The 21579-nt window shown below is 43.6% G+C and overlaps 1 protein-coding gene across 1 annotated transcript; it reads right to left on the reverse strand.

Moving 5' to 3' along the window:
• Positions 1 to 16392: 16392 nt before the first annotated feature.
• On the reverse strand, positions 16393 to 21099 carry drgx (dorsal root ganglia homeobox). Its single transcript, XM_061086759.1, has 6 exons — positions 21042 to 21099; positions 20145 to 20245; positions 19293 to 19394; positions 17335 to 17507; positions 16872 to 16984; positions 16393 to 16772 (listed from the first exon to the last, which is right to left on the reverse strand). The coding sequence occupies exons 1-6, from the start codon at positions 21097 to 21099 to the stop codon at positions 16393 to 16395; spliced, it is 927 nt and encodes a 308-aa protein (XP_060942742.1).
• Between the last annotated feature and the right edge of the window lie 480 nt (positions 21100 to 21579).

Here is a 21579-nt window from a genome sequence, read left to right on the forward strand (position 1 = left end):
CTGCTCTTTTGTGCTCCTCAGCTCTCTCTTTTTCTCTCTGAGACACAAACATTTCTTCTTCTTCTTCTCTCCGTTTAGCCATGATCTCATCCTCTCTTTGAGCTATCTGTTCTTGTGCTTCCCCCCTCCCCTCCTCTGCTTGGCTCTCCTCAAGTGATCTAGTCCTCTCTTCTTTGGCTTGTTTTTCTTCTCTAAGTTTCATAATTGTTTTCTCTTTTTCAGCAGCTTTCCTGTCCTCCTCCTCCTCCTCCTGTGCTCTTCTCTTTTCCTGCTCAATTTCAGCGAGTCTCTTCTCCTCTCTCTGTTTTGCTATCCTTTGCTGCTCCTCTTGTGCAGCTTTTCTTTGCTTCTCCTCAATCAGAGCAGCAGTTATTTGCTGCTCCTCTTGTGCAGCTCTCTTCTGCTGCTCCTGTTGTGCAGCTCTCTTCTGCTGCTCCTGTTGTGCAGCTCTCCTCTGCTGCTCCTCTTGTGCAGCTTTCCTCTGCTTCTCCTCTTGTGCAGCTTTCCTCTGCTGCTCCTCTTGTGCAGCTTTCCTTTGCTGCTCCTCAATCAGACCCACTCTCCTCTGCTGCTCCTCTTTTGCAGCTTTCCACTGTTGTTCCTCTTGTGCAGCTTTCATCTCCTTCTCCTCTTGTGCAGCTTTCCTCTGCTGCTCCTCTTGTGCAGCCTTCCTTTGCTGCTCCTCAATAAGAGCTGCTCTCCTCTGCTGCTCTTCCTTTGCAGCTTTCCACTGTTGTTCCTCTTGTGCAGCTCTCCTCTGCTGCTCCTCTAGTGCAGCTTTCCTCTGCTGCTCCTCTTTTGCAGCTTTCATCTGCTGCTCCTCTTGTGCAGCTTTCCTCTGCTTCTCTTCTTGTGCAGATTTTCTCTGCTGTTCCTCTTGTGCAGCTCTCCTCTGCTGCTCATCTTGTGCAGCCCTCATTTGCTGCTCCTCAATAAGAGCTGCTCTCCTCTGCTGCTCTTCCTTTGCAGCTTTCCTCTGCTGTTCCTCTTGTGCAGCTTTCCTTTGCTGCTTGTCAATTAGAGCCGCTCTGCTCTGCTGCTCCTCTTTTGCAGCTTTCCACTGCTGTTCCTCTTGTGCAGCTCTTCTCTGCTGCTCCTCTTTTGCAGCCTGCATCCGCTGCTCTTCTTGTGCAGATTTTCTCTGCTGTTCCTCTTGTGCAGCTTTCCTCTGCTGCTCATCTTGTGCAGCCCTCATTTGCTGCTCCTCAATAAGAGCTGCTCTCCTCTGCTGCTCTTCCTTTGCAGCTTTCCTCTGCTGTTCCTCTTGTGCAGCTTTCCTTTGCTGCTTGTCAATTAGAGCCGCTCTGCTCTGCTGCTCCTCAATCAGAGCCGCTCTTCTCTGCTGCTCCTCTGGTGCAGCTTTTCGTTGTTGCTCCTCTACTGAAGCTCTCCTCTGTGGATCCTCTCGAGAAGCTCTTTCCTCCTCTTGCTGTTTCAGCATCCTCCCCTCCTCATTGTCTTTTAGCAAACCTGCCTCCCCTCTCAATTTGGCTCTCCTCCTGTCTTCACTCTTTGACCCCTCGATTTCTTCCTCTGTCCTGCCTCCCCCTCTTGGCTTGGCTCTTTTCTCTTCTTCTGTTCGAGCTGCTCTGTCATCTTTAGCCTGTTTTGCTTTTCTTTCTTTCTCTTCTTTTTTATCTGCTTCTCTCTGTTTTTCCCGCCGCTCCTTGATCCTACTAGCTATGGCCTCCCTCTCCTTTGCTCTCCTCTCCTCTTCCCTCTGAGTGGCTCTCCTCTCTTCTTCAGCCAGAGAAGCTCTACTCTCCTCCATGATGTGTTTTATTCTCATATCTTCTGTTCTTTTCTCTTCTTCTATTTTAGGCACTAGTACTTCCTGTGATGGTTTTGGTGTGGTTTCTTCATGCTGAGTTGCAATCCCTCCTTGACTCGTTCTTTCTTGTTTTTCTTCCCCAGACTTAGCCACTTTATTTTCTAACTTCTCCTCTTTTCTTGGAGTTGGGATTTCTTCATGATTTTCGTTTGGATAAGAGCTCACAAGGGACTTCAGGTGCTGGGATGCAGACGGTTTTCTTGGCCTGTTGACTGCAGAAGATGAGGTTGTTGTTTGCAATGGAGGATTGACTGCCTGAGGAACCCTTTGATCTATTTGTCTTTGAGTATCACTTCCAGCAACTTGCTCTTCTCCTGCCTGGTTCTTGAGATGAGTTGTTGTCGACTTTTTTTCATGTTTGACGCATTGTGTATTCTTTGCCCCAGCATCTGATGCACCTGGGGCATCTAAGACCATTTTCTCTTGTTTGTCTTTATCTCCTAGTTTGAACATCCCTGTCCTTAGGTGTTCTTTCTCTGTAATGGGAAATACGAATGCTTTGGGTTCTCTGTTCACTTTGGCAATCATCTCTGTCTTATTTGGCAAATTTTTCTCTTTGACAGTGATATCTTTTGGGTCATCAGTGAACACTGGACGTCTGCTATGACGAGACTGTATTAGTGGGAAGAATCCTTCCTTTTTGTTGGGTGGGAATTCCTGAATTGTGTCTTCCTCCTCCTCTGGAACAATTACTTTTAGTCTGGCATAGTCTGCAAGTGCAGATATTTCAGGTATTGTGGATACTTTTTCCTTTGGTTTTGGTTTAACTTCGGGTTTTTCCTTGACAGCATTGTCCCTTGCTAGGTATGCATTTCTTGAGCTCTGTCTCTCCCTTGCTGATAACCTGGATTTTCTCAAATGATTAGCTTGACCTACTTCTTGTCTCTCTGTAGGACCATTGCTCTGTTTTGAAGTCTCCGTTTCTCGGTTTTTCTTTTCCACAATCGCATTTCGGATGCCTACTGTGCTCAATTCCATTGTTTCCCTCTTACTTTGATTCAAAGAAAAAGCCTCATTTTTTACTTCCTCATTGACAGAAGTCCTGTTCAGTGACGCTGGAGGTATCATTTCGTTTGAAACACCACCTAACGTCTCTCCATCATTGGCACTATTGTGTAGGGCAATATTTGTGTCTACTACGCCTTGCAATTGAAAGTAGTCTCCCTCTATGGCTTGTTCCCTTGATTTATCCACTGAATTCCTACTAGTCTTGACTTCATCAAACCTTTGACTTTCAGCTTGAGTGTTTTCAGTGGTAAGCTTGATGCTGTCCTGTTGTTTGCTGATTTTCAATGAATCAGACAGTTTTTTCACACTGGACAACACGTTTTGTACTCCAAATTTGTCTTCAGGAGTGAGGTCTTTGATTCTCTCTTTGTTGGTTGAAGAGTTCACCTTTTCTTCGGAACTTGAAGATGCAACTTCTTTATGTTCAGTAGCTGCAACCACATCAGCTGGGACAACTGTGGCAGCATTCTTTCCTGCTGTATTCAGGTTGTCATTCTTAGTTACTGCACACGTTGGAACAACTCTGATGGCAATGCTGTCTATATGCACAACATCCTCCACTTGAGTGTGTGTCTCGAATCTTGGGGATACCGGTTTGTTTTGGTTTTCAGGTAAATGCTGAGATGGAGTGGTGTTGTTGAATGGCTTGAGTGGAGTTGGGTCATTTCTCTTTTCTTCCATTAGGGGTGCACTCTCGCCATCTATGCAGCTGCTTTTGTATGGATTTATAACAGTTGTCACATCTGCTGTCGATATCTGCTGGACATCAGGTTTTACCAGAGCTTCTGCATCAGCTTTGTTGGGATCATTCTTGATTCCTGTGTTTTCCACGTTACCCTTGAAGTTGTCATCGGTATGTGCTGTTGGTGTTTTTTGATCATTTGTTTCTTCTATAATATTCTTTACTTCATCTTTTCTCGTGTCCTTTGCCAGGTTCTGTTTGGGCATTTTGTTTGAGTAGTCATTCTGTCCCTTGTCTTTCATGTCTTGCTTGTTGGAAGGGTGTTGAGTGTCAGCCAATACTTTATTTTTAGCAGGTGCAGTGACTGTGGATGGAAAGCCTTTTTCAGCCAGTGGTTCTTGAAGTCGCATTTCCCTTTGAGGTTTTGCATCTATAGAAGTACTCTTCTGAAGATAAGTCATTTTTACAGGGACATTCTCAGAAACATTTTCAGAATGATTAATCACACCAACTGTGGGAAGAAGTTCCTGCGCAACTCTCTCTTTTTCCTTTGCTATGCTATTTTCCTTGGGAGAATCTTTTCCTGTACGTACTTCTAAACTTGAGCTGGGATGGCATTTATCGAGCTCTGAATTACTGTGTTCTTGGTATTTTGTATTTATTCGTTCCTGGTTGGTGTTATCACTCTCGGATGGCTTTCTGTCTCGTACAATTACCATGATTCCCATGATCTGCAAGCTGTCATCAGCCACAGGGGTCTTGTTCTGATCTTGATCGAAAAGATTTATTGAAGGTGCTGAGTCCTCGTGAAGTTCTTCATGTTTACCCTCAGGTTTTTCTGATGTCATCGGTTTTGAGCTTTCAGCTTTGACCAGAGATGTAGCTTTCGAGAGATCCTCTTTCTCCTTGTTCTGTTGGTCGGTGGTTATGGCTAGATTGTCTTTAACCCCATCTTTCTGTTTTCCGGGGTTGGTTCCATGATTGGACTTCTGCTTTCCACGGTTGTCCAGAGGTACCTGCTCTTCACTTTGCACAAGTGATCTAACTCCAGATTGACTTTCTTCCTTCTGTTTTTCTATCAAGCCGCTGTTTGTGATTTTAGGATCACATCCTGTCGGTTCTGCATCTTTGGTAGGTTCTTGCACATTGTCATTGCTTTTCACTGGTTCTTTGGGAACCTGCTTCTGTAAATGGTCTACTGACTGACCAGTGGTTACTGCAGACTTCACTGGTATTGTAGCAGAACTGGGTGTTGGCACAGACTTGACTGTCTCCGTCTGTACTCCTGATTGCTCCATCTGGTGCTTTGGTGTAATGTTACCGGACATAGTGCTTTCATGCTTTTTAGACACTTCCTCTGATGGCGGCCTTTGTCGTATGTTAAGACTCTGACTACCCGCTAATAGCCTGGTAGGGTTTTTCGATATGAACCCATCTCTTATTGCTGAAATCTCTTTTTCAGCGTGAGCTTTTATCCTGGAAGTCAGGATCTCCTGCTTGGTCTGTGCTCTCTCTTTATGTGTCGATGCTCTGGGAGGGGTGAAATGCAGATCTCTACCTGGACCTACACTGTGCTCAACTGACTTAGGTTTTCGTTCATGAGGCAGGAGTTTCGTCAAATCAGAATCTCTTTGATGTGATACATCAGTGAGTTTCGCAGCTTCACATTTTTCTGACTTTTCAACACTTTCATCCTTTACTTTATCAGTAACAGTGTCACAATTTGCTCCGTTATCTACATGGGTGGGTAGGTTATCAGAACTGGATAATTTGAATTCTTTGGATGACTCACTGTAAACATAGTTACCCTCTGTCTCCTCATTTGATTTAAAGCTTTCGCTCTCCTCCTTATTTTCTGTGTTAGCTTTTGCATCTACACTTGCAGGACTCTGTTTGTCATTTGTCTCAGCTTTGGCAGGAGATATAGTTGGTGTTTCTTTGTCATCATTCGAAGAATCATTTTTTGCAGTTAACTCCTCTTTTCTGTTTGTTGAAAGTGCATTCGTGAAACCATATTTTCCTCTCAAACTGTTGAAATCATCAGCCCCTCTGTCAAGTGAGTGTTCATTCAGTTGATGCATTTGTGTTGCTCCATCCTGGTTTTTATAATCCTCATTTTTATTCATATTAATGTTTAAATCAACATCTTTTTTTGCAAGGTCCTTTTCCATTACGATGTTGGTTTTTCTGACTTTCTCTTTTTGTTCTCCTTTCATTTTCTCTGTTATTTTGGCAAGTTCTGCTTTGGCTTTAGCTAACTCTGTCTTAACTTTTTCAACTTTATCCGGCTCATTTTTGACTGTTTGTATCGCTGCTAGTTTTGATCCAGGTTTAACTAGCCTTTCCTGCAGATCCTCTGTTTTTGTTAGCTCTGCTTTAGCTAGCTTTACTTTTGTCTGCTCTTTGGCCTTATTTAACTCTGGGATCGTTTGTTCTGAATTTACACGAGCTTTAATCAAATCTTTCTTCAATTGCTCTTGTTTGACATCCTTAACTTTAATGTGGTCTGCTTTGAACTTTTGCATCTCAACTACCTTAATTTTCTCCTGTTTGGTTTTAGCTTGTTCTGCTTTGATCTTTTCTGTTCTGGTTCGTTCAGTTTCTATCCGCTCTCTTTCAATTTGTTCTGCTTTTACCTGTTCTTCCTCTTCTCTTCTGACCTGTGTAGTTTTTTGTATTCTTAATTGCTCTGTCGGTGCCAGTTCAGTTTTCATGTGTTCTTCTTTTAGCCTTTCTGCTCGGGCTCGATCAGCTTTGACCTGCTCCTCTTTCCTTTGCATGGCCGCTGCTTCCTCTTTTTTATTTCTTGTCTCTTCTGTTATCTTTTGTTCTGTGGCCTTCGTCTGCTCCTCCCTTGCATGCTCTGGATGTTTTTCTCTTGGTTTTTCTCTCTGTTCTCCTTTTTTCTTCTCATCTGTTTTAGCCGGAGAGTCTCTCTCGCGCTCTGTCAGTTCTGCTTTGGCCTGTTGTGCTTTGACTTTCTCTGAACCAGTCTGCCCTGCTAAATTTAACCTGGCCGACTCTGCTTTGTTTGGCTCCACTTGAGCTTGGTGCTGAACCTTTGCCAGCTCCTCTTTGGAGATTTCTGCTGTGGCCTGTCCAGCACTGACCTCAGCCAACTGTCTATCCTTCACTTGGTTTAGTGCGATGGTGGATTCAGCTGCATTGTCAGGATTAGATAATGCATTTTTGTGCACATTATCTCCAACCGTCGTTGTGACTTGTAGTGGCTGGAGACTTTGCATTGCGTGTCCTTTTGGAGCCGGCATATATTGTTTTCTCTGACTTGTTTCCTGCGTGCACACAGTTTTGTCTTTACTTATATTAAAGATGTGTGGATTTTGGTTTTCTGGAACAGTATACCTATCATAATTCTGTGTCAAATAATTTTGCATTTCACTGTGTCCATGATGCTTTTGAAGTGCATATTTGTCTTTAATTGTTCCAGCTTGTTGTTGTCCATAATATTCTTGATTTTCTACATTAGCATTACTGATCTCTGGAGCATATTTGGATAGTTGGCTTGAAATGTTAGGATTGACCAATCCTGCACCATAAATATGCCTCAACTCTCTTGTTTCAAGTTCTGCATTTACACTTTGCTGATGTCCGCCTCTGTATTTGTCTCTGGGTAAATGTAGTTCCTCCTTTATTGGGGCTGCTCTTTGGTAAGCCTGCGCATGTTTCTCTTTTTCTGTTAAAGCAGTTATCTCTTGTTTCCATGGAGAGACAGTTGCTCTCAGACCGAGCCTTTCTGTGTCTTGGCTGTTTGTCTGTCTCCACCTATCCTGTGTGGACACATTACTGTAATCATGTTTGTTGTCTTTCGGCTGCTGATATCTATCCACCTTTGTGGATTCCCAGCCCACTGTTTCATTAAAATGTTGCTCAGCATTTGCCCTACTTATGAAATATTCTCTGGTCGGATTGTTGACAGTCTTTCTTGGTGCCTCTGTAGCTGTATAAGATGGTTGAAGCCTGTATTCATTCCCTACCAGACTTTCTGCATTATCTCTCACGCTTTGTTTATAGGAAGTATTTGACATTAAGTCTTCATGGCGATACTGTCCATTAGCCAGCTGATTGGTTGTGTAGTTTTCAGGTGTAAAGCCAGTGGTCGTGGAGTGATGATGAACCATCTCACTTTGACTCTGAGCTGTCTGGTAATCACCTAAAGTGTATTCTGAATGTTGGCCTGCAGGTGCTGTTTTAGGACGAGGGTTTCGTGCTTCAAGCGACAATCCAGGGTTTTGATACTGGTTTGCATACTGATGTGAGGCAGCACTTGTCCTGCTGAATTCTTCTACCTGTGTAAACTGAATGTCTGGATCTGGATAATCTGGGATATCTATCACAGTGTCTCTCGGCTCCGGCGCAGAAGGCTGTTTGAATTTGGTTGGGCTGTAAGTGTTTTTGACTCGTTTCCTGTTGTCTTTGAGATTGAAGAGGAGGCTTGGGGCTCTAGATTTGTAGCTGGACATCCTAATGTCAGGAGTCGCTCCCCTGCTCTCAGCTCGCACCGGAGCATGTTCCACAAGCTGAGGTGAAACCTCACCTTCTCGGACCACTGACGTCCCTGCTTCTTGATTTGTGTAGACTGCGGGTGTGAGAAGCTGACTGATGTTGAGTGGGCTTGTGTTACCTCTGACAACATTTGCTGCCGCTGTTACTGCACTTTTGCCAAAAGGAATTAAATTATCGTTGATACAAAGTGCTGCTTGTTGATTTGCTTTCATCTCCATATCCATGTTTTGCTCGGCCATCATTTTGATTTTTTGCTGAAGGGCTTTCACGGAGCTGATGGTGTCCCGCACACGTCGAGACATCTCCAGAGTAGGTGATGCAGTTGATGGGCGTGGGGGCGGGAGCTTGTTAGTTCCCAGACCCTGCATCCGCTTCCTGTGGGGATAACGACCTGCCAACTCGGACTCGCTGCGTTTCTCCACAGCCGAAGCTTTCTGCAGAATTGTAGATGTTGATGTGGAGCGTTGAGGAGTGGGAGGAACCATTGGCACCATGTTTTTCCTCAGGTTTCCAATACCCCTCTCCTCAAACCTGTAAGGCCCCTGTGGCCGGGCCTCCTGCGAAAGCTCCCTGTACATGGGTGTCTCATACCATTTAGGAAACTCAGAGCAGTGCATAAACCCTGAGACGTCCCGTTGTTGAAACGGAAACCTGTTGTGATCCCTCCATACCTTGAAGGGACTGAACTCACTGTGTATAAAGAAATTAGAGTTGCAGTTGACCTGCGTGGACATGCTGTGTTTACTGTGGGAAGAGCTCATGAAAGTGGATGCAGAATTTGTGTGAGCCACTGCTGCTACTTCAGAGGAGTAGAATCCGGAGTTTTGAGACGTGAACTGACCACCTGTCAGGAAATGATCACTGTTAAAGTTTTGCTGGTATGATGAAGAGAATTCGGAAAGTTCTCTTTGGATATTCATCAGGGCTGAGTTGTCCAAGCTTGTCTCATTATTCCACTCTCTGAGTTTACCGTCCATCCCTGCTCCATCCCTTTGTCCGTCAGAGTTAAAAGCTTTGATGAGGGAGGACACTCTGGAGCGGCTCCTGCGTTGCTGCGAACCTAAATCTGTAGCTCCATTGCTGCCGAATGACAACTGATCTTCCCTCAGAGATCTTTCCTGTTGGGAGGTTTCCACAAAGGATTGCTGGAATGTGGCAGAAAGCCTCCCCCGTGTCCTTTCGCCGTAAGCCTCCCACTGCGGATCTCTTTGGATCTCAGCCCTACACATTCCTCCATGCATCCGCTCCTGTCCATACTGCTGCACCCTGACGCTGAAGCTCTCATGGGCGGCTCTCTTAAGTTCCTCTCTCTCTCTGTCCTCTCTGTCCCTGTCTTGGCCGCCCTGACTAAAGGCCAGCTGTCTGTCTCTCTGGCCGCAGGGTGAAGAGGAACAGAGGTCCGAGTCGTTATAAACAGCCTCATCCCCAATGCAGAGGCTCCTGAATGCTCGATCTGTCAGAGTGCTGACCTCGCGGTCGGTCTCATCCAGGAACGACCCACCGCTCGAAGTATCGCTGTTCTTTCGATGCCGGCCGCTCTTTCGGCCTGAGCGGCGCTTCTCAACTGAGGTCATGATGCCGGCTCGGAAACAAAGAGCTCTGTCCTCAATTGCTCAGTCATTCATGCAAACACAGACCTCAGAATGCAACGCTATGTCTGCCAGCGGAGCTGCAGGACCTAGAGTTCAGGGCCCCTGGATTTTCTTCAGCCGGTCGGGCCTAAGTCATCGAGCCTTTTAGTTGGCATCTGTACAAAAGATCCTAGAATCTGTTGTTCTTCTGCAGGACAAAAGAAAAGTGTGTTAGCCCAGATCCAGCCAATGCACACTTATAAGCGTATCATCCTACAGGAAAAATGTTGATAATCCAAGATAAACATGTTTTCTCTAATTTAAAAACAAACTCTTTGGCTGTTGTTCCCAATTAAAGATAGCTGGCCTTATTGAGGAGGGTCTTTTGACCCCCCCTCGGATTAAACAACGATGTACTGTATGTGCTTCTGAAAACAGCTCTGTAAAGCCTCCTGCTCAATCACTGTGACCTTCAGGGACATGTTGTAAATAAAACTACACTGTTGCTATAGGCACAGGAAAGACAGCCTCACGTGAGTTATTTTGGGTAAGCAGAATGCACAGTATCAATCTAGACAAACACACACAAACTCAAAATGTCACATCAATAAGGGGTTTGAGAAATGTTAAACTTTTAAATCAGCCTCCCAGCAAGTTGTTTGACTTTGTTAGAAACAGTCCACTGTTATATTGATAATAAGTCTTGATTTGGTGTTATGGAGAGAGCAGATGGAGAGTACTACTACATTGAGATTTCAGAGGTAAAATCGGAGTTTGAAATTGAAAAGTAACAACAAAACCCGGAATGTTGGAATGAGATAAGTCATTTTAGCTAATGTATTTAAATTGACTTAAGAAAACTAATATTGCAAACATTTACAAATTAAATGTATAGAGCACCAAATACGATTGTTAATTAGGAAGTTTGTGTTTTTTTTTTCAACAAATCAATAAAGTAAACATTTAAAATCAATGTTTTCTAATCTGTAAATCTGAAGCAGGCAAGGCCATGGCCGAGCGCTGTGACGTATTTCAGTCTGTTGACTTATTCCTTGTCGCTCTCTGTCCCCTCACTCTCCATTGTATATGGGGGGTGTCTTCAAAACTGCAGTGTTATATATTTGAAAACCATATAATGCAAACCACTCTTTTCTGCAACTTGTTATAACCTTTCTAGCTCATACTCCATCTCTTGTACTGGGCTTTCAATACAAATTATATTTAGAGGCATCAAGGCGACGTCATGGGTAAATTAACTGCAGCTGCCCGGCAGCACCACCTTAAATACCCAGTAGTTCATTAATATCATCTCACACACGTCTATAGAACAGCTTCACACCACACTGCCTGGTTAAGTCAGCAGCACAGAAAACTGGTGCAGAAATGAAAAGAGGTTTGTGCAACAACTTTCTACTGTGGCTGCTAACTTAGTTGAAATAGCAATTTACACAAGAAAACACAAAACCTGTGCAAAACACAAAATTGCACAACAATTACATACATCAGTGACTTGCAATGAAATTCTGGTGTCACAGGCTCCCTTCTCGCCATGCTCAAAAATATTTAAAAAAACACACAAGCAAACAATTAAGAATATAAAATAAAGTATAAAAATGAAATATAATGAAACATACACCTAAAATATAATTTATAAACTAAAATCAAAAAATTTAAAGGACTAACATTTTTTAAAATAATAATAATGTATCTTAACACATTTGTGTTCAGTTTATGGACATTTTTGTAAGGACAGTGAAGTAGCTGGGACTAAATAAATACCTTTTCGTCACAATCACCTCCCGCCAAGCTGTCAGGGAGGTTTCTGTTTATTCTTGCATCTGACAGGTTTATTTTTGTCCTGTGACGGGGCCTCTGACTCAAATATCTGACACCGAACAAGCCGTGCTTTTCAGGTGGTCTGAGACTGGACAGTAACAGATCTGTCACCTCGGAGAACAGGAAGAACTCGACCAGGATTTATATTTATACATAAAGAGAATAAAATAAAATTCTGAGAATGGAGTTAACCGCTTAAGAGAATCTTTAGAAAGCAAATGTATTTTGGTACGGTGATTAAAGCAGGGAATGTCAAATGTTTTTATTTATTTTTTTTTAATTTAAACTTTTAAGATTTAATTTAAATGCATGCAAGGTCGAGGATATTAACTTTTGTCTTAGGTCTTCCTCATATGTGTGTCATCAAAACATTAAAAATGGTGTAGATTGGGTTCTTATTTTACCTTTCAGCTCTATAATCCATAATCTGAGATCTACTCCAGGTTAAACTCCTCAAAAGATTCCGTCTCCACAGGCCTTGCAGATCTGATCCTCCCCTGTCACCTCATACGAGCCCTCACTGGCAGCTCTGCCTCTTTCTACGGAAAAATAAATCCAAAGAAAAAAACTCTTGATAGTCCACTGTCAGGATTTGGAGCGTCTGACCAGAGGTAGGCAGCAGAACTCAGATCCGGACCCCAGACAGAAATAGAGGACTTTTCCCACAGTGTCCACCATGGAGGGACGGAAAGAGGGCTTGGGCTGCAGCATGTGGGTCTGCGAGATCCTCTGGTGTCAAGTGTCCGACGGATGAAACAAACAGCCTTTCAACTATTTATAAATATGGACAGCAAGCTGTCGGCCATTAGCAGCTACACAGCTAACTGTCAGCAAGCTGAAGGGAAATGTTCCCAACAGCAGAGGAGGCGGGTTGTGGGGTCGAAACCAGGAGAAAAAAAGCCCAATTCCCAAAGGTGTGTTATTACTGTGTGGGGGGGTGGGGTGCTGGGAATGCAGTTCAGGAGCCCCCACTGGGAGACGTAAATAACCCAATTGCCTCACACTGGTGTGCCTCCATCTTTGTTGAACAGCACCGACAAGAACCATATGAAGTGTCAACAAGTGTCCCCACCGACTTGAACGAAGCTTCGTCTCGACTATACAATCATGTGACGGCAAATTTGTCACATTTTATCTTTTTGTTATTAAACGATGGAAATCTTACCCACCCACCCCTTGCCCCCAGCTGAAAAGTAACCCCACCTCCCCTCTGCTCCATCCCCCCTTACAGCCCCTGCTGCTATAATAGGAGATTGCTGTAGCAGATAGTTTCCTGGGTTTCTTGGCGGGTGCAGGGCCGCGGCCTGGCAGGATGATGGACACACACACATGTCCTTAATGGTGACGCACTCCTTTGCAAACTCCCACACAGACACACGCGCACACAGACACACACACACACACACACACACACACACAGATGGTTTTGCATACAGCTCACCAAACTTTGGGGAAAGGCTGAGGTAATCCCTTTTTAACTAATCTCCTTCCTCCCTTCTAAACCTCCATCTCTCCACCCACGCAACCTTCTAAATTTTAATCCATCTTTTTCCCCCTTTTTTTTCTTCCTGGACTCTGAATGTCAATAACATCCATTTCTACATAAACTCTATGAAATAAGCTCCACAGATCTCAAACATCATCATCCGCAATTTGCAAATTGCTGATATATCATCTTATTTTTCACTTGTCGGGCCCTTGATACTCAGCACTTGTTGAAAATTTGTTTTGATGAATGATTAATAAAAATGTACAAAGTCTTCCCTCAGCCAAAATAACACAGTGTGTGTTGATCCGATGTGCTCAATTTCCCCATTGAGGTTTGAGATGAAGCTTGTTGTGGGGCAAGTTTCCTGCTCACCAAGTCCCTCTAGTGGACAAACTAAGAACCCACCTTCACTTCCATGTGGCCTGGACAGAAATTTTGATTTTATACATATCTTGAGTTTTTTTTTTTGCAAAGTGAACATTCGTCAACTTTGCTTTAGCCCGGTTGCAAAGTGAAGTGACTGAGGGCTGCCGTGAGCACTGATCACAAACGCTGAGGATGCTCTTCGCTGTGCTGAGTAAGGAGCCGGGCTGCGGTTCTGTGGCAGACAGCAGACAGGCACATTACACACTGCATTAAGATATGCTTTGTTTGTATTATCTCCATTCAGAGATGAGCTTAATTGATTCTAATTGATTGAGTTATTGATCAGGTTTGCTGCAGGAATTAAAAGCACAGATACTGTAGTGTGAGTGTGTGTGTGTGTGTGTGTGTGGGTGGGGGGGGTGTTGAGGCCTGAATGCACTGAATGTCTGACTTTGGGAGCTGGGACCTTGAATACTCAAAAATGTAGGTGATGCACCCGATGTCGAGCAAAACAATTCTACATATGTGCCAGTCTTTCTTTAGCATATACTGTGTTTCTCTGTGTGCCTTACATTGTCTGCAGATGAGTGCCTGTGCAGCACGTCTCCCTGTTTCAGGACACGTTGCCCCACATCCCCTGCAAATATTTCATTACTGCAACAAAAGAAGCCCATTAACTGCACTGTAAGAACAGAGTTCAACTGCTGTTGCCCATATTCACCATGTTTGTCTGCTTTTCTGGCCGCTCTCCAGCTAATTTGATATAACAATGCTCCGCGAGACCGCCTCAGGACTTTTTTTAGGTGACAGAAAATTATCAATGATGCCACATGCACAGCTGAATGTCAACACCAACTTGACTTGTTTATGAAATATTAAAGCAGTGAATTATGGGCGCCGTGTCGAACTTAATGATGATCGGAGTCATTACAACTTCAGCATCCTTTGTTTTGGCTAATGATTAAATTCCACAACTGCTGTATTCAATTGTGTCGAGATTGAATGTGTTTCTCTCATCTTTTGTGTGAGTTGGCTGGAATCCGTCGTCCATATTGGTGCAGTTTTAGAAAAAGGAGCTGATTTGTATTGTGTTATCATTAGATGCCATGTCACGGGGCTTAACATGTTCTCTTAACAGAAGCAAAATCATTATATTAGGACATGGTGGTTTTGGTAATACTATTTGAGGCATGAATAGATGGAGTATCTGCTATATAACAGGCCTAGAATATTATGATACCAAATATATAAAAATAGGCCTTAATAGGTTTGGATTTAAAAAGTCTATTTTGGCTAAATTTTTATCTTTGAACCTAAAAAGTGCCAATAAATGTGCCACTTTTATTATGATGTGTATGTGTGTGTGTGTGTGTGTGTGTGTGTGTGTGTGTGTGTGTGTGTGTGTGTGTGTGTGTGTGTGTGTGTGTGTGTGTGTGTGTGTGTGTGTGTGTGTGTGTGTGTGTGTGTGTGTGTGTGTGTGTGTGTGTGTGTGTGTGTGTGTGTGTGTGTGTGTGTGTGTGTGTGTGTGTGTGTGTGTGTGTGTGTGTGTGTTGGGAAATGTCGTGTTCTCATGCAATAAAAATCACGTAAAATTTTGAAAAGTGCTCATGTTACAAGCGGGCCACTCAGAGTCATTGAAAGCGTCACTTTATTGGAGTATTTGCAGGATATTTACAACATGCACACATGATGGTGTGAAAAGGAGGATGGGCGCTCGGCCCTCTGTGAACAACCTGGCACGACGTCTGACATTATCTCTCTCTTCTGTGTCACCGGGGTGTCGCCTCATCAATTATTGAACCAGTACTTCATGGTAATACATAATTTCTTATCAATTATTCATGGTAATGTTTGTGTAGTTTACTTAATTGTGTTATTGACTATCAAAAGTAATTTCCCGAAGATCCTCAAGGACACAAATTGAATCAGCCCAACTACTGGTTGTGTGCTCTGCGGTTAAGTATTCTCTGTGTGATCAGCTGAGCCTTTATTCAGGAGTCATTGTGGCGAGAGGAGATATTTAGGAATAATGAATCAAGAAATGTATTGCCTGTGATGAACTGCCGTGTGAGGAACCCTGAGGTGATGATAGATTATATTTTTTTTAATGTAAATTCAATATTAATAAATAGCATATATCATTGTTAATGGGGTTTATTAAAAACCGCTCAGAGAGGGAGAGAAGGTAGAGAGGGGGGGCCGGCGTTCCTAAAAGTAAATAAATAATAAGAGTCAGGATTGCTCTCCCCTCCCAGCTTTAAGAGAGGCTGATAAATAATGTATAAGAACAGATGGCTGGAGCGAGAGGCAACAGGAGAGGAACATGAGCGACTACATCTTTAATTGTTTTAAAGAACATGTCACAACAGGAGTGGTGTGTTCCCTGTCTGCCGGCGCTACAGATGTGCTAACAGAGCCGCTCTGTCGCTGAGTCGGCTTCAGCCTGCCTGCGCTTCCCACGTGGACATACTGTATTCTGGCACATGTACACATTTACACTGGAAATGGCTGATTAATATTAAAGTGCACTTTCACTTTAAAAAAGAAAAAAGAAACCAGAGACGATTGTTTGAGCCCGTTACCGACCTGATGCAATAAACATCATATTGCCTGCAAAAATCCTCACTGTCCTGCCGTCAGCTCTACACTCACAGTTCACATGCATTAACATTCACATTGTAAGCATCTGTCCTCTTTAAGAAAACAAGAGGAGCCGTATCAGGGTTACTTAAATTCACATTATCAAACAGGCCTTTTTTGCACACACGTTGCATCTATGTTATGTCCATCAAATAGAGTCCAAGAGTGCATGAAGACAAATATAGATCCAAAACTACACTTGTGCTTTAATGGGGATAACAAGGCCCCAAGTATTCAGCATCTCACAAACAATAATAATTTACTGTCAAATAAATATTCATTGTTTGCATCCATACACTGTTTCAGCAGAGTCTCTCCTCGCATGTTTCTGGAGTCAGTCAGTAGTTGTGCTTAGTTGCTCATACGACCAGAGTAGAGTCGAGTAAAGAAGAAATAACAGGCACGATCACAGAGATTCAGAGTATCCATTTTTACGTCCAGCACCTCACTTCTTCTCCAGTGGATCCTTGGAGCATTGAGGGTGTTTGTCGGGACTACCGCCCAGGACCTGGACCTTGGAGGCCGAGCTGGGACTTGCGCTGTCTCCTCCTCTTCCAATGGAGCCAGGCCCCTCAATGGCTGGTCCCACCGAGGGCCTTGCCACCCCGACCGAGCTGACGCCGACCCCTGAGAGGACTCCCACGCCGGCACTGGGCCCGGTTGCCGCACTGAGCAGGTTGGCGGACTGCAGCACGGCCTCCGAGTGCTCCCGAGCCTTCATGCGCAGGGCGGCCACGCTGGCTGTGCGGTTGCCCTGACAACCGTAGGGCGGCAGGAAGGACAGACCCATGGGGTCAGACACACAGCAGGAGCACAGGCCGTTACCTGGAAAACAGCAGAAGAGGGAGTTGTGACGGAGTTACTAACAAATCTGATTTTTATACATCATCGTGATTTCATCTCTTTATTGTGGATCATATTTACCTTTGAGGGTGGCGACCTGAGAGAGCGCCTGGGCGTAGGTGGCCGAATTGAGCAGCGAGCCTGGTATACAAGACGGAAAGAAGGGACCACCAGGACCCACAGTCCTGTTCATGCTGGAGAGAACCGACATACTGTTTCCAATTAGCTATTTAATTAAAAACTGACAAATTACACATTTATAGAAATATCGACTACATTTTTATTTGTCAAACTACACTCTGCACTTAAGAGCTGAAAAACTAAAACAGTGAATATCCTGTAAACTTCCGAAAGACACTTAATGCTTTCAGATATTTGTTTTAGCCGTTATGGATAAAAGGGACCTCTTTTTTATTTCTATCAATCAATCTGGAATTCTGGAACAGCAACGTGTCCGTCTCCCACAAATGGAAATGATGTTTCATGACAATTACAGCAAAAAAAGCAAAGTCTTCAATCTGTTTTATCTTAAATTTTTTCTCACCTCTGCTGCATCTCCAGAGGATCCTTCTGTTTTCTGCTCTGGTCCACCGGGGACTGAGAGTTGAGGCTGCGAGACGGAGGAGTGCCCTCACTCATCTGCTCCTTCCCTCCTTCGGGGTCAGAGCTCCCTCGCTCCGTCTTCCTCCACTTTGCTCTGCGATTCTGAAACCAAACCTGTATTAATAAAAAAAAAAAAGGAAGAGAAATGGGGGGGAAAAAGCAAAAACAATTAATTAGAATTACAAATTAAATCTGGAATCCTGCTGCATTTTATGACACATTTTAATTTCATTCATTGAATGTAATTTTCCATCCATGTCAAAGTTATTTTTCACTTTCCTCGTTCTTAATTTCTCTTGCTTTTTTTTTTTTTTTGCACATCACAGACAAAGAAATACAAACTTAAAGGACACCTAATCATATATATATATGCCTTTTATCTATCTTTTAAACAGATACATGTATTAAACAAATGCTCTATTTGCTTTTTTTCTCTTTGTATGTCTCAGCCGGTGTTTGAATGCCCCACACCAGGCACTGTCATTTTCCCACAGTCCCTGACTTATCTCCAAAACTTCACCATCCACACAGCCGAGGAGACATGGCCCAAGTTCTGGTGTCTTAATCGAATGAAGGTCACCGTCTATAACAACATTTAATTGAGCAATTTTTCATTATCATATTTTAATGACTTCCCACTGACAGTTGTACTGCCCGAGAGAGAGGCGGCCGTGATGAAGTCGTTTATTTCCCTATTTAGTGATTGTTTGACAACATCAGATTCGATTAGGACTTGGTTCTAGCAGGCATTAATCACGATGTGTGAATGGGAGGTTGGTGTGCATGTGCTCTGCAGCCCTGCCATTGTATGGGGAGGTACAAATGATGTCAACAGCCAAACAAAACGCGTGCATTCATCGGGCATAAAGAAAGGACAACATTTTTGGTGGCAGGACAACAATGCAACCAATGGACTTATCTCACCCCTGCACCTTCCAGCTAGAAGTCGCACCCCCCCACACGCACACACCCGCCTCTGAATGGGCTATAATTGCTCCATTAATCTCAATTTGCGGTGTGCTCTTAATGCGGGGGAGGCCCATTGACACTTTACAAAAAAAAAAAGGGTGGGGGGCAGCAACACTACAACAGAAAGGAAATTTATTTTCTAATAATAATGTAAGTTTAATATCCCTGCATACTGCCGTGGATTCATGTTCAGATTTAATAATAGGAATGCGGTAATCGGATTAGGAGGGGGGAATAATTTGTTTACAATCCCTAATTTACAGCGCCGGATTCCATTATCAACCCTGCCATTGGGTTTAAGCGATAGTAAGATGACCCTGGGGAACAAAAGGCAAACTATTATATTTCCCACAATTAGATCTGCGCGCACAACAAAAACCCAAAAGCAAATCTGGAATGCAGGAAATTACATACAGGACACTTAACTGAATTACAGCGTGGCCAAGTTTACAAGAGCGCATGTGCAGGGGGCACAGGCGGAAAATAAATTGCCAAATTTGAGGTTTTTATTTTTTATTATTACTTTTTTTGTTGTTGAGGGTGCATGTGTTTTGAAGTGCGTGTGTGAGGTGCGTGTGTGTGTGTGTGTGTGTGTGTGTGTGTGTGTGTGTGTGTGTGTGTGTGTGTGTGTGTCAGAGTCAGGCAGGTGGAGAAAAGGGACTTTCTGCAGGTTTCTCCCTCTTTCTGTGGAGAGGACGCGTGATGTATCCCCACCTTTGAGACGCGCGGACAAATTAGCGAGGACCATTATCGCTGGTTAATTATGAATGACCGATTAATCAAGCTAATCTAATATTCACCATTATGTTGATGTTATTAAAGTGCATCGGCGGGATGACAGAGTGGCTTCATTTAGCCTCTCGCTCCCTCTCTCTCTCCCTCTCTCTCTCTCTCTCTTTCTCGCACTGGTCAGACGTGCCCAGCACTTACCTGCACTCGGGCCTCGGTCAGGTTGATCTTCATCGCCAGCTCCTCCCGGGTGAACACGTCCGGGTAGTGGGTCTGAGCGAAGACAGCCTCCAGAGCTTCCAGCTGCGAAACACAACAAGTTCACTGTCGATTGATTGTTGACCGGTTAGTTGATTCCTTTTAAAGTATCATCCTTCTTCCCTTCTTTCTTTTTCCTCAACCTATTGTACAAATCGTTCAGCCCTATATGGCAAATTGTGACTTTTTCTGACTGAAATTTCCTTTCTTTCTTTCATTCCTTCCTTCTTTCTTTCTTTCATTCTTTCTTTCTTTCTTTCTTCTGTCTTTTTTATCCTGGTTAGGTGCATGCTGTTAAATGTTAGAATATGGGCTATATGAAAATAAAATTTGATCTTCTCCTTTCTTTCTTTCTGTCTTTCTTTCTTTTTTATCCTCACCAGGTCCATGTTTTTAGAAAAATAAAGCTTCACCTTTTGTAGGGATACCAGACTATTAGAAAATAATAGTGATAATAATGATACTGCAGGTGTATAGACTATGACCTACATACACACACTCAGGTCACTTCGCAGTCATGCCCACGCATGATCTTCCAAAGTGTTCAGTTCTTATGGTTTTCTCACCTTATATATTTAAGAAATACGTGTGAAGCAATTATGTGATTTACTTTATTTCTCTAGTATTTTCTAAAAGTTTCCAAAGGTCATATTTAACTAGAAGTCCCTGCTTTATTTTGAAAACTTTGCCACTTGTTTTACTTCCAGTCCCCAGCAGCTGTGCGTCGTGCGTATTTGACTGTGAGTGAAGTGTCAGGTGTTTCTTGTTCTCTGTATTTTTTTGGTGAATATTTACCTGTTGCAAAGTGAACGTTGTTCGGTTTCTGCGCTGTTTTCTACGGAGAAATCCATCGTCAAAATCAGCCGGGGCGTGGTTCCCAAAGCCGCTGGAATTCACTGTTAAAAAAGAAAAGAAAAGAAAAAGTTAATGAGGGAGAATTTGCTCATTTCATTAAATAAGTTTGATGATTCAATGTTTTTTTTTTAAATGAGGAAATCCAGATAATGTCTTATAGATAAAAACAAACAACAACCTTGGATTCATGCCTTTAATAAAATAGAAATGCCGGAAAACAATGTTGGCTGAATGATGGGGAATTTATTCCCTGGCACATTTTCTATTTCCATTAAACGAAACTGTGATGTTGGGGGTCTGAGGGGAACCATGACGGACTAAGAGCCATGACACCCAACATCTGTGCCCGGGACAGAACGCCCCCTCTGCCCTAGGGCCAAAGCACCAGCGCTTCAGCCAAACAGGCAGCAGATTGACAGCAGAGGGGAAAACACACTTAACCCTTTATTCCCACAGTTTGTGGGAAAGAAAAAAATGACACAGATGTTTACAAAAGATAAATGAAAGATCCAACCATTCCGTTTGAATTCTTAATTTAATGATGGGAAACGTTTTAATTTGTCTTTGCATAAAATCGCCAAAGTTGTGCGTTTAACGGTCTGTGTTATTCTCATTATTCATTCGAGATGATCACATGTAATTAAAGAAGAAAAGAAGACGCGCTCGGGCCTGTAGTCGGATCTCCACCGACACCACACACACTCCGTGCGCGCAATTACGCAAACCTTAACATCGCACAAGTTCACAGAGCCCGGGCTTTAAGAGCGATCTGAGGGAGAGACTGGATAAAAACGAGGTTGTGAAAACGCAAAAGAGTCACAAAAAAGAAAAACTTACGTGTGTTGGAGCGACAGCACTCCCCGTCTAGCTGGGGCGGGCAGTGGAAGTAGAACATCCTGGCGCGTCTCCGAGCTGCGAAACCAAACCTGGAACACACACAAAAGTTTCAGCGCAAAAAAAGCCTCGGGTCTGATGTCACACACTCGCGTCTGAGGCGGAACATGTTTTAAGAACCGTCCCGCGGAGGAGGAGGCGCCACCGTGCGGGACTGTGAGAGATGCGGTGCTGAGGCTGAGGAGGAGGGACGAGCATCCTACCTGCACGGAGGAAACTGATGTGAGCCAGTCTGCGCTCTGGAGAGAAGTGGCGAGTGCACTTCCTCTGACTCTCTGACTCCGTGTCTGGGAGTGTCCACATCTCCCTCCCTCTCTCTCTCTCTCTCTCTCTCTCTGTCTCTCTCTATCTCTCTGTAACCACACACACACAGAGACACAAACAGACAGACACACAAACACACACACATACACACACAAATACACATGCAGACACACTCCTCTCTCTCTGGGAGTGTCCAGATGTCTCTATAACTGTATAA

Source organism: Limanda limanda, chromosome 15 (assembly GCF_963576545.1).
Source record: "Limanda limanda chromosome 15, fLimLim1.1, whole genome shotgun sequence".
NCBI classification, from domain to species: domain Eukaryota; kingdom Metazoa; phylum Chordata; class Actinopteri; order Pleuronectiformes; family Pleuronectidae; genus Limanda; species Limanda limanda.

Coding starts and splice junctions, on each gene's coding strand:
- drgx (XM_061086759.1), bottom strand. CDS start 21,099: ATGTTCTACTTCCACTGCCCGCCCCAGCTAGACGGGGAGTGCTGTCGC. Junction 17,508..19,292: donor TGACCGAGGCCCGAGTGCAG/GTAAGTGCTGGG, acceptor TTATTAATACAG/GTTTGGTTTCAGAATCGCAG. Junction 16,985..17,334: donor CCTCTGGAGATGCAGCAGAG/GTGAGAAAAAAT, acceptor GGTTCTCTCCAG/CATGAACAGGACTGTGGGTC.